Source organism: Pseudophryne corroboree, chromosome 3, assembly GCF_028390025.1.
Source record: "Pseudophryne corroboree isolate aPseCor3 chromosome 3, aPseCor3.hap2, whole genome shotgun sequence".
Lineage (NCBI taxonomy): Eukaryota > Metazoa > Chordata > Amphibia > Anura > Myobatrachidae > Pseudophryne > Pseudophryne corroboree.
The window spans coordinates 57,000,763-57,013,260 of NC_086446.1; the positions used below are offsets into that span (position 1 = coordinate 57,000,763).

General features: G+C 49.0%; 1 protein-coding gene across 2 annotated transcripts in view; it reads right to left on the bottom strand.

Annotated features, from left to right (window-relative positions):
* Positions 1 to 12,498, bottom strand: part of LOC135054718 (NACHT, LRR and PYD domains-containing protein 3-like) — a 368,941-nt gene that overhangs the window by 51,936 nt on the left and 304,507 nt on the right. For both annotated transcript variants that reach the window (XM_063958007.1, XM_063958006.1), the window contains one exon: positions 12,188 to 12,358. In XM_063958007.1, the coding sequence (XP_063814077.1) occupies positions 12,188 to 12,358 (171 nt within the window). The remainder of the gene's footprint in view (positions 1 to 12,187; positions 12,359 to 12,498) is intronic.

Sequence of the window (12,498 nt, forward strand, 5' to 3'; positions counted from 1 at the left end):
CGTGGTTTTTCTTTCTTTCTTTATAGTCATACTAGTTACGAGTATACTACTATCTCTTTATCAACCAGTGTACAGTGCGGTAGTTCACGGCTGTGGCTACCTCTGTGTCGGAACTCGGCAGGCAGTCCGTCCATAATTGTATACTAGTATCCAATCCATCCATCTCCATTGTTTACCTGAGGTGCCTTTTAGTTGTGCCTATTAAAATATGGAGAACAAAAATGTTGAGGTTCCAAAATTAGGGAAAGATCAAGATCCACTTCCACCTCGTGCTGAAGCTGCTGCCACTAGTCATGGCCGAGACGATGAAATGCCAGCAACGTCGTCTGCCAAGGCCGATGCCCAATGTCATAGTACAGAGCATGTCAAATCCAAAACACCAAATATCAGAAAAAAAAGGACTCCAAAACCTAAAATAAAATTGTCGGAGGAGAAGCGTAAACTTGCCAATATGCCATTTACCACACGGAGTGGCAAGGAACGGCTGAGGCCCTGGCCTATGTTCATGGCTAGTGGTTCAGCTTCACATGAGGATGGAAGCACTCAGCCTCTCGCTAGAAAAATGAAAAGACTCAAGCTGGCAAAAGCAGCACAGCAAAGAACTGTGCATTCTTCGAAATCACAAATCCACAAGGAGAGTCCAATTGTGTCGGTTGCGATGCCTGACCTTCCCAACACTGGACGTGAAGAGCATGCGCCTTCCACCATTTGCACGCCCCCTGCAAGTGCTGGAAGGAGCACCCGCAGTCCAGTTCCTGATAGTCAGATTGAAGATGTCAGTGTTGAAGTCCACCAGGATGAGGAGGATATGGGTGTTGCTGGCGCTGGGGAGGAAATTGACCAGGAGGATTCTGATGGTGAGGTGGTTTGTTTAAGTCAGGCACCCGGGGAGACACATGTTGTCCGTGGGAGGAATATGGCCGTTGACATGCCAGGTGAAAATACCAAAAAAATCAGCTCTTCGGTGTGGAGGTATTTCAACAGAAATGCGGACAACAGGTGTCAAGCCGTGTGTTCCCTTTGTCAAGCTGTAATAAGTAGGGGTAAGGACGTTAACCACCTCGGAACATCCTCCCTTATATGTCACCTGCAGCGCATTCATAATAAGTCAGTGACAAGTTCAAAAACTTTGGGTGACAGCGGAAGCAGTCCACTGACCAGTAAATCCCTTCCTCTTGTAACCAAGCTCACGCAAACCACCCCACCAACTCCCTCAGTGTCAATTTCCTCCTTCCCCAGGAATGCCAATAGTCCTGCAGGCCATGTCACTGGCAATTCTGACGATTCCTCTCCTGCCTGGGATTCCTCCGATGCATCCTTGCGTGTAACGCCTACTGCTGCTGGCGCTGCTGTTGTTGCTGCTGGGAGTCGATGGTCATCCCAGAGGGGAAGTCGTAAGACCACTTTTACTACTTCCACCAAGCAATTGACTGTCCAACAGTCCTTTGCGAGGAAGATTAAATATCACAGCAGTCATCCTACTGCAAAGCGGATAACTGAGGCCTTGACATCCTGGGTGGTGAGAAACGTGGTTCCGGTATCCATCATTACTGCAGAGCCAACTAGAGACTTGTTGGAGGTACTGTGTCCCCGGTACCAAATACCATCTAGGTTCCATTTCTCTAGGCAGGCGATACCGAAAATGTACACAGACCTCAGAAAAAGAGTCACCAGTGTCCTAAAAATTGCAGCTGTACCCAATGTCCACTTAACCACGGACATGTGGACAAGTGGAGCAGGGCAGGGTCAGGACTATATGACTGTGACAGCCCACTGGGTAGATGTATGGACTCCCGCCGCAAGAACAGCAGCGGCGGCACCAGTAGCAGCATCTCGCAAACGCCAACTCTTTCCTAGGCAGGCTACGCTTTGTATCACCGGTTTCCAGAATACGCACACAGCTGAAAACCTCTTACGGCAACTGAGGAAGATCATCGCGGAATGGCTTACCCCAATTGGACTCTCCTGTGGATTTGTGGCATCGGACAACGCCAGCAATATTGTGCGTGCATTACATCTGGGCAAATTCCAGCACGTCCCATGTTTTGCACATACCTTGAATTTGGTGGTGCAGAATTACTTAAAAAACGACAGGGGCGTGCAAGAGATGCTGTCGGTGGCCAGAAGAATTGCGGGACACTTTCGGCGTACAGGCACCACGTACAGAAGACTGGAGCACCACCAAAAACGCCTGAACCTGCCCTGCCATCATCTGAAGCAGGAGGTGGTAACGAGGTGGAATTCAACCCTCTATATGCTTCAGAGGTTGGAGGAGCAGCAAAAGGCCATTCAAGCCTATACAACTGAGCACGATATAGGAGGTGGAATGCACCTGTCTCAAGCGCAGTGGAGAATGATTTCAACGTTGTGCAAGGTTCTGCAACCTTTTGAACTTGCCACACGTGAAGTCAGTTCAGACACTGCCAGCCTGAGTCAGGTCATTCCCCTCATCAGGCTTTTGCAGAAGAAGCTGGAGACATTGAAGGAGGAGCTAAGACAGAGCGATTCCGCTAGGCATGTGGGACTTGTGGATGGAGCCCTTAATTCGCTTAACAAGGATTCACGGGTGGTCAATCTGTTGAAATCAGAGCACTACATTTTGGCCACCGTGCTCGATCCTAGATTTAAAACCTACCTTGGATCTCTCTTTCCGGCGCACACAAGTCTGCTGGGTTTCAAAGACCTGCTGGTGAGAAAATTGTCAAGTCAAGCGGAACGCGACCTGTCAACATCTCCTCCTTCACATTCTCCCGCAACTGGGGGTGCGAGGAAAAGGCTCAGAATTCCGAGCCCACCCGCTGGCGGTGATGCAGGGCAGTCTGGAGCGACTGCTGATGCTGACATCTGGTCCGGACTGAAGGACCTGACAACGATTACGGACATGTCGTCTACTGTCACTGCATATGATTCTCTCACCATTGATAGAATGGTGGAGGATTATATGAGTGACCGCATCCAAGTAGGCACGTCACACAGTCCGTACTTATACTGGCAGGAAAAAGAGGCAATTTGGAGGCCCTTGCACAAACTGGCTTTATTCTACCTAAGTTGCCCTCCCACAAGTGTGTACTCCGAAAGAGTGTTTAGTGCCGCCGCTCACCTTGTCAGCAATCGGCGTACGAGGTTACATCCAGAAAATGTGGAGAAGATGATGTTCATTAAAATGAATTATAATCAATTCCTCCGCGGAGACATTGACCAGCAGCAATTGCCTCCACAAAGTACACAGGGAGCTGACATGGTGGATTCCAGTGGGGACGAATTGATAATCTGTGAGGAGGGGGATGTACACGGTGATATATCGGAGGATGATGATGAGGTGGACATCTTGCCTCTGTAGAGCCAGTTTGTGCAAGGAGAGATTAATTGCTTCTTTTTTGGTGGGGGTCCAAACCAACCCGTCATTTCAGTCACAGTCGTGTGGCAGACCCTGTCACTGAAATGATGGGTTGGTTAAAGTGTGCATGTCCTGTTTATACAACATAAGGGTGGGTGGGAGGGCCCAAGGACAATTCCATCTTGCACCTCTTTTTTCTTTTATTTTTCTTTGCGTCATGTGCTGTTTGGGGAGGGTTTTTTGGAAGGGACATCCTGCGTGACACTGCAGTGCCACTCCTAGATGGGCCCAGTGTTTGTGTCGGCCACTAGGGTCGCTTATCTTACTCACACAGTCAGCTACCTCATTGCGCCTCTTTTTTTCTTTGCGTCATGTGCTGTTTGGGGAGGGTTTTTTGGAAGGGACATCCTGCGTGACACTGCAGTGCCACTCCTAGATGGGCACGGTGTTTGTGTCGGCCACTAGGGTCGCTTATCTTACTCACACAGTCAGCTACCTCATTGTGCCTCTTTTTTTCTTTGCGTCATGTGCTGTTTAGGGAGGGTTTTTTGGAAGGGACATCCTGCGTGACACTACAGTGCCACTCCTAGATGGGCACGGTGTTTGTGTCGGCCACTAGGGTCGCTTATCTTACTCACACAGTCAGCTACCTCATTGCGCCTCTTTTTTTCTTTGCGTCATGTGCTGTTTGGGGAGGGTTTTTTGGAAGGGACATCCTGCGTGACACTGCAGTGCCACTCCTAGATGGGCACGGTGTTTGTGTCGGCCACTAGGGTCGCTTATCTTACTCACACAGTCAGCTACCTCATTGCGCCTCTTTTTTTCTTTGCGTCATGTGCTGTTTGGGGAGGGTTTTTTGGAAGGGACATCCTGCGTGACACTGCAGTGCCACTCCTAGATGGGCCCGGTGTTTGTGTCGGCCACTAGGGTCGCTTATCTTACTCACACAGTCAGCTACCTCATTGCGCCTCTTTTTTTCTTTGCGTCATGTGCTGTTTGGGGAGGGTTTTTTGGAAGGGACATCCTGCGTGACACTGCAGTGCCACTCCTAGATGGGCACGGTGTTTGTGTCGGCCACTAGGGTCGCTTATCTTACTCACACAGCGACCTCGGTGCAAATTTTAGGACTAAAAATAATATTGTGAGGTGTGAGGTATTCAGAATAGACTGAAAATGAGTGTAAATTATGGTTTTTGAGGTTAATATACTTTGGGATCAAAATGACCCCCAAATTCTATGATTTAAGCTGTTTTTTAGTGTTTTTTTAAAAAAAACACCCGAATCCAAAACACACCCGAATCCGACAAAAAAAATTCGGTGAGGTTTTGCCAAAACGCGGTCGAACCCAAAACACGGCCGCGGAACCGAACCCAAAACCAAAACACAAAAAACGAAAAATTTCAGGCGCTCATCTCTAGTAAATAATAACAGTACAGACTGTGAGAACAGTGAGGATATTATGTACAGTAACCAGAGCCAGACAGTGTAGAACTATCCCAGGGGAGGATTCTCCAGAAGGTGGCTGGTTCTGACACACACACGGGAGTAGGAGAATGTGAGCAAAGACTGGGATTGAAATGATCCCTAGCAGTGGAAGAATATAAGAATCTTTGTGCAAGAATTGTCCTCACTGGAGAATCTACAGAAAGCGCGGTGATGCAATGTGTCTACTAATAGTGGAGTGACAGCGGGACCAGATTAGAGGCCTCTCCAAGTCTTACAGTTGCCTTTGGGATGAACCATAACTGGACTGGTTATCACAGTGCTTATCTAGGAAGGGTAACGTGTGCTTATTGCTATATGTGCCAGTGCTTGTCTATGCCTGTACAGTATATGCTGTTCTTAACTGTTATGCCTACGGGTTTATTTTTTTCAAAAATAAACCTTCATTTCTGCTGCGGGGTACACTGGGCTCCACAAGGATAGACATAGGGGTGTAGAGTAGGATCATGATCCGAGGCACCAACAGGCTGAAAAGCTTTGACTGTTCCCAGAATGCATAGTTCCGCCTCCTCTATAACCCCGCCTCCCCATACAGGAGCTCAGTTTTGTAGTTGGTGCTGCAGATAGCAGGCACATATCAGAGGGGCTGCTCCAGGCAGCCTTAAGAAGAGCTTTTTTGAAGAAAAAGTGAAGACTTCAAGGGCTGCAGCAGTGTGTAAATGTCAGAAGACATTCAATGCTGCAGATCCAGCTCTCCCCAGTGGCGCTGTACACTCCCGAGCCCTGTTTGCCGTGTAACTACAGCAGGAGCCTTCGGTTTTCTTCCATGGTAAGGCACACACGATGGGGGGCTCTCCGGGATCGCGTGGCCGCGCTTCGGGAGATGGTGAGTGATTCGTAATTTATTGCGATCCGGCGCGGTCAGTAGGAGGCAGGCCGTGCGCGCTGGCGGTGGACACTGTGGCAGTACAGGCGATCCCATTAGATCACCAGGGCATGGGTGCAGGTCAGGTTTTCCCTTAAAACCATTTTAATAGTAGCCCACAGTACCCGGTGGTTTTGCCAGCAGGGGGATAAGGCTTAGACCTGGAGCCACTCCCCCAGCCCCAGGGCGCCATTTCCCGCAAATGTTCCCGCCCTGGAGCTGCATATCTGTCTCTCCCTCATTCCCTGTCAGTGTCTGGGCGCCATTTCTCTCAGCTACACTGTTCCTGGGACTGCTTGGGCAAATCCTCCTGTGTAAAGCTGCCTGGTTGTCAGCGCTGTGACTTTACATGACACTTATGTATTCTATGTGCCTATTAGACAGTGTTAGTTAAGAAAGAGTGCATTTAGTCAGGGTTTTCTAGTACAGTGGTTCTCAAACTCGGTCCTCAGGACCCCACACAGTGCATGTTTTGCAGGTTACCCAGCAGGTGCACAGGTGTATTCATTATTCACTGACACATTTTAAAAGGTCCACAAGTGGAGCAAATTATTTCACTTGTGACTCTGTGAGGAGACCTGCAAAACATGTACCGTGTGGAGTCCTGAGGACCGAGTTTGAGAACCTGTGTTCTAGTACAATTACCCTGTGATATACATCCAGTTCTTACTGTGCAGTGTTATATCTATTGACTACATAGCTATATATGCTGGTCCAGTGCAGTATTATTGTTAGTAATAACCTCTGCATTGAACAACTGTGACTATATGTGTGAGCATTAGCTTGCCGAGTGGTTTCCATTTCGTGTCTCTCACTCAAATTGCTATCCCTATGGGGGGTAATTCCAAGTTGATCGCAGCAGGATTTTTGATAGCAACTGGGCAAAATCATGTGCACTGCAGGGGAGGCAGATATAATATGTGCAGAGAGAGTTAGATTTGGGTGTGGTGTGTTCAATTTGCAATCTAATTTGCAGTGTAAAAATAAAGCAGCCAGTATTTACCCTGCACAGAAATAAAATAACCCACCCAAATCTAACTCTCTCTGCACATGTTATATCTGCCTCCCCTGCAGTGCACATGGTTTTGCCCATTTGCTATCAAAAATCATGCTGCGATCAACTTGGAATTACCCCCTATATTCTATAACCTGAGGGGGCTTGGTGCGTCAGGTTTTATATTTATATAGGATTTTCACAAGATATACTTTAATACGTATTTTTCTCTGTGATTTTGGTCACCATATCTCTCTTATATCTCTGCTTGTGCTGACTACACTGCGCAGGGGTTTGGGTAAGAGGTATTGTGCTGCTGCCAATTGTACTGTGTTACCTGATACTGCAAGTTATATCATGTCTGCTTCTGAAGGTAACAGTTCTGGGGCTGAGCACACTGCCGGTGTTGCTAAAGCCACAGATCCATATGAGGAGAATATAGCAGCTGTGGGCTCTGGTTCTGGGGGCTCCTTGCACCCCAGTGGGACTGTGGCAACAGAGGTACATAATGACCAACCGTGGGCTGCTTTTCCCACGCTTCTGCATACGGTAGTTAATAAACTAACACCCCCTATGGGACCCCCTATGCCGGTGCAAATGTATGTGGTCCCTGCAGCTAACCCGCCGTGGGCGGACAATTTATCTGCTGAATTGAAGAAGTTGAACCAGTCCCTGACCACTAAAAAGTCTGACCCTCGCTCGCCCAAGCCCAAGGGGTCCTTAAAGCGAGCTCTTATCTCCTCACAATCCACTGCTGTCACTGACACCTCGTCTGATGAAGACGGCACTTACACTGACCCCACAGATTCTGACACAGATACTGCTGATGGGGAGGGTGGTTCACATGTGGATATTCCTGATCTTTTGGAGGCTATTAAGTTGATTTTACAGATTACGGATGATCCTGAGCCATCCTTCCCTCCTAAGAAACCAGATTGGTTCAAGCGTCAGAAGGTGGTTAAACAAGTTTTACCTCACTCTGATCATCTAGTGGATAAATGTCAGGAACCCTGGGAAAATCCAGGTAAGAGGTTTGTGCCTCAAAAGAAGATGCTGGCTCGCTATCCCCCTCATGCCAGAGCTGTCTAAAAATTGGGAAACACCTCCTCCAGTAGACTCACATGTGGCTAGGATGGTGGTTTCCTCAGCTCTACCTGTCACTACCGTCACGTCTCTAAAAGAGCCTATGGATAAACATGTGGAGGGTTGGCTGAAAGCGATTTACACCCTCACGGGTGCTGCACAAAGGCCCACTATTGCAGCTACTTGGGCTGCAGAGGCTATTGAAGCATGGGCCTTGGAGTTAGAAGCTGAATTCTCTTCTGACCATGCTAGACAATGCTTGTCATATATTGTCACAGCTTCTCACAATATTAAAGAGGCAGCTTCTGATGCCGGTATCCTAGCAGCCAAGGCCTCTACTACATCAGTCCTGGCTCACCGGATATTGTGGCTGAGATCCTGGTCTGTGGATCTATACTCTTGAAAAACCCTGGAGGTACTCCCTTTCAAGGGAGATATTCTGTTTTGGGAGGACTTAAATAAGATTGTGGCTGACTTGGCTACTGCCAAAACTGCCTGTCTGCCAAGTACCGCTCCTTCTGTGTCGAAGGCTAAAGGTACTTTCTTTCGCCCCTTTCGTCCTTCAGGTAAAGCAAAAGGTCAGGCGTACAACAAGCAGGCCCACACTTCTAAACCTGCTAAGCCAAAGCCCAAAAGAGCCTGGGCTGCCCGTCAGCCAGCTTCCAAGACCGATAAGCCTGCCGCATAACGGGGCGGGCCTCCCCCTGGGGGATCACAGTGTGGGGGACCGGCTTCTAGGGTATACCCAGGAATGGTTGAAGACCACTTCAGATGCCTGGGTATGGGAAGTCGCCACTCGAGGTTACGCCATAGCCTTCAAAAACCGACCACCTCATCAATTTTTCTGGACAAATGTCCCGTTGGACCAGACAAAGGCAAACACTCTACATTCGGTGGTACAGACCCTCCTGGATAGAGTACTATTCTCTGCTGTTTCTAGTCCCGAAACCGAATGGGTTCTCCCGGCTCATTCTCAACCTCAAAGGCATTGAACAGGTTTGTGAAGGTTTCCAAGTTCCGCATGGAAACCCTTCGCTCTATAGTTCTGGCCTTGGAACCTGGGGACTACATGTTCTCCCTGGACATACAGGATGCTTACCTGCATATTCCTAATGCAGCGTCACATCCGCAATACCTGAGGATTGTGATTGGCAACCTCCATTATCAGTTTCTGGCATTACCTTTTGGTTTAACTATGGCTCCGCGAGTCTTCACCAAAGTTATGGCGGTGATGACGGTGGTACTACGCCGTCAAGGGGTCAGGATACTGCCGTATCTGGACGACTTGTTAATCCTGGCAAATTCCCCAGAACTTCTCCTACGTCATCTGGTTATGACTGTCCGGTTTCTACAAGCCCATGGGTGGCTCATCAACTGGAAGAAATCTTCCCTGGTCTCTGCTCAAATCGTGGTGCACCTGGGAGCACTATTGGACACTCACAACCAGAGGTTGTTCTTGTCTCAGGAAAAAGTCCTGAAGCTTCAGGACAGGATTCGTTGCTTCTTTTCTCGTCCGCAAGTGTCGGTACATTCGGTGATGTAGGTGCTGGGGCTCATGGTATCAGCATTCGACATGGTGGAGTATGCTCAATTCCATTCTCGCCCCCTCCAGAAGCTGATTATAGCCAAGTGGGACGGCCTGCCTCACCGGATCAGGTCTCACATGATCACAATGACTCCGGAGGTCCATCTGTCGCTGCTCTGGTGGCTCCAGGACCGACAATTGTGCAGGGGCCGTCCCTTCTGGATATCCAACTGGGTCCTGTTGATGACAGATGCCAGTCTAAGAGGTTGGGGCGCGGTGCTGGAGCAACACTCCCTTCAGGGTCGGTGGACCAAGGAGGAATCCCTCCTCTCGATCAACATTCTGGAATTGCGGGCGGTCTTCAATGCGTTGAACCTGGCCCAGCATTTAATTCAGAACCATCCTGTTCAAGTACAGTTGGACAACACCACCACAGTGGCTTACATGAATCATCAAGGCGGCACTCAAAGCCGTTTGGCAATGAAGGAAGTCTCACGGATTCTACATTGGGCGGAACACCATCTGCCATATCGGCGATATTCATTCCGGGAAGCGGACTTTCTCAGTCATCAGGACGTACATGCCAGCGAGTGGGGCCTCCATCCAGAAGTGTTTCCACTCCTAGTGGAAAAGTGGGGTCTTCCAGATGTAGATCTGATGGCGTCTCGACACAATCACAAGGGTCCGGCCTTCGGAGCAAGGACAAGGGATCCTCAAGCAGCATTCGTGGATGTGATGGCGGTGCCGTGGAGGTTTTGGCTGCCGAACGTGTTCCCTCTGGTGTCACTCCTGCCCAGGGTAATTCGGAAGTTCAAGCAAGAAAAAGGAAATCTGCTTCTCATAGCTCCAGCGTGGCCCAGACGGCACTGGTTCTAAGACCTGCAAGGCATATCGTCAGAGCGTCCAATTCTACTTCCACAACGCCCAGACCTCCTCGTTCAGGGCCCCTGTGTCTACCAGGACCTAGCCCGGCTGTCTTTGTCGGCGTGGCTCTTGAAGCTTCCGTCTTAAGGACTAAAGGGTTTTTCTGAGGCGGTCTTTCAAACTATGTTGCGGGCCCGGAAACCGGCTTCAGCTCGGATTTACTATAGGGTCTGGCACTCTTACTTTGTTTGGTGCACATCTAACGATTATGACACTTCCAAGTTTAGTATAGCCAAGTTATTGGCTTTTCTTCAGCAGGGACTGGACTTAGGTCTGCGGCTGGCCTCCCTCAAGGTTCAAATATCTGCCTTGTCGGTGTGGTTTCAGAGAAAGATTGCGACCTTACCTGATGTGCATACCTTTACTCAGGGTGTGTTGCGTATCCAGCCTCCCTATGTCCCGCCTGTGGCTCCTTGGGACTTGTCGGTGGTTTTGGAGGCGTTACAAGAGTCTCCGTTTGAACCTCTTGGTTCAGCTGATCTTAAGTGGCTTTCCCTTAAGGTGGTGTTTCTGCTGGCTATTGCTTCAGCTAGAAGAGTGTCGGATTTGGGTGCCTTGTCCTGTAGTTCCCCATATCTGATATTTCACCATGACCGGGCGGTTCTTAGGACTTATCCCGGATATTTACCTAAGGTGGTTTCTTCGTTCCACCTTAACCAGGAGATTGTGGTTCCGGCACTTGTTTCTCCTGATCTGTCTCCCAAAGACCGGTCTTTGGATGTGGTACTGGCTCTCCGTATCTCTGTGAAGAGAACTGCTTCTATTAGAAAATCTGATTCTCTGCTGCTTGGATTTTCACAAACGGGGCTGTCTTGCTCACAAGCAAACTTTGGCCAGATGGATTAGAATGGTGATTGCACATGCTTATGTGAGGGCTGGTCTATCAGCTCCTGCTCACATTACGGCCCATTCTACTCGGTCTGCTGGACCTTCTTGGGTGGCCCGTCTTGGTGCGACCCTTGAACAATTGTGCAAGGCGGCTACGTGGTCCTCTGTGAACACGTTCATAAGGTTCTATGCCTTCGATACTGCCGCTTCCCAGGATGCTTCCTTTGGATGCAGGGTTCTCTTGCCCGCTTCAGTGCGTCCCCTCCCATAAGGAACTGCTTTAGGACATCCCCTATGTCTATCCTTGTAGAGCCCAATGTACCCCGAAGCAGAAAACGAGTTTTATGGTAAGAACTTACCTTTGTTAAATCTCTTTCTGCGAGGTACACTGGGCTTCACAAGGCGCCCACCCTGACGCACTTAGCTTCTTTGGGTTGGTATGGCATTAGCCGCTGACACTTCTCCTGTCGTGAGAGTGTGGTGTATGTGGCTACTAACCATTGTCGTCTCTTTTCCTGCTACTGCATTGGGCTGGTTAACTAAAAACTGAGCTCCTGTGCAGGGGGGCGGGGTTATAGAGAAGGCAGCGCTTTGCATTCTGGGAACAGTCAAAGCTTTTCAGCCTGTTGGTGCCTCGGATCAAGATCCTACTCTACACCCCTATGCCTATCCTTGTGGAGCCCAGTGTACCTCGCAGAAAGAGTTTTAACAAAGGTAAGTTCTTACCATAAAGCTCGTTATTATTTATACTTGGACATCTTTTAGGGAGAGAGTAATTTACCCATGATTGTATATCGCACCAGGGCAGGTAAACAGAAGGAACCTATATAGTCACAGCAGTTATATTAATGGCATGCAGTTATATTCCTGACTGTCAAGATCCCGGCGGTTGAAATCCCGATGCCAAAATTCTGACAGCCATTGAAATGCCGACAGTTGGAATCCCGACCGCCGGGTAGGAATCCTACTTGGGTGTTGGTCCACACCAACACCCAAGGGGAAATAGAACCTTGTGGCGACCGACATGTGGCGAGCGCAGTGAGCCCGCGAGGGGACACACTGCACTCGAGGTGGGGATCCCGTCAGTCAGAAAATCATACTGATCCCATATTAACACTTAGATCTTACATGAGATGTTGTAGGGTGCAGACCGGGTGTCTCAGTCCCTCACACAGAAGTTTTATGCCAGAGTCCTCCAGAGCATTGTATGACAGGACCAGTGTGATCAGACAGCGGAGTGTAGTAAGAGCAGAGCGGAGATCATCACAGCAGGAGGAGGTCAGACCACATCTAGATAAACTGATGAGAGATAAAGGATCTGCATTAGTTTATTCCTTCGAATTTTACAGCCTCACACTGAGCATGATGTCATAACTGGACACTTACTAACTTTATAACAAGCCTTACATCATGTAAACATGGCTATTTCCAAATGATTA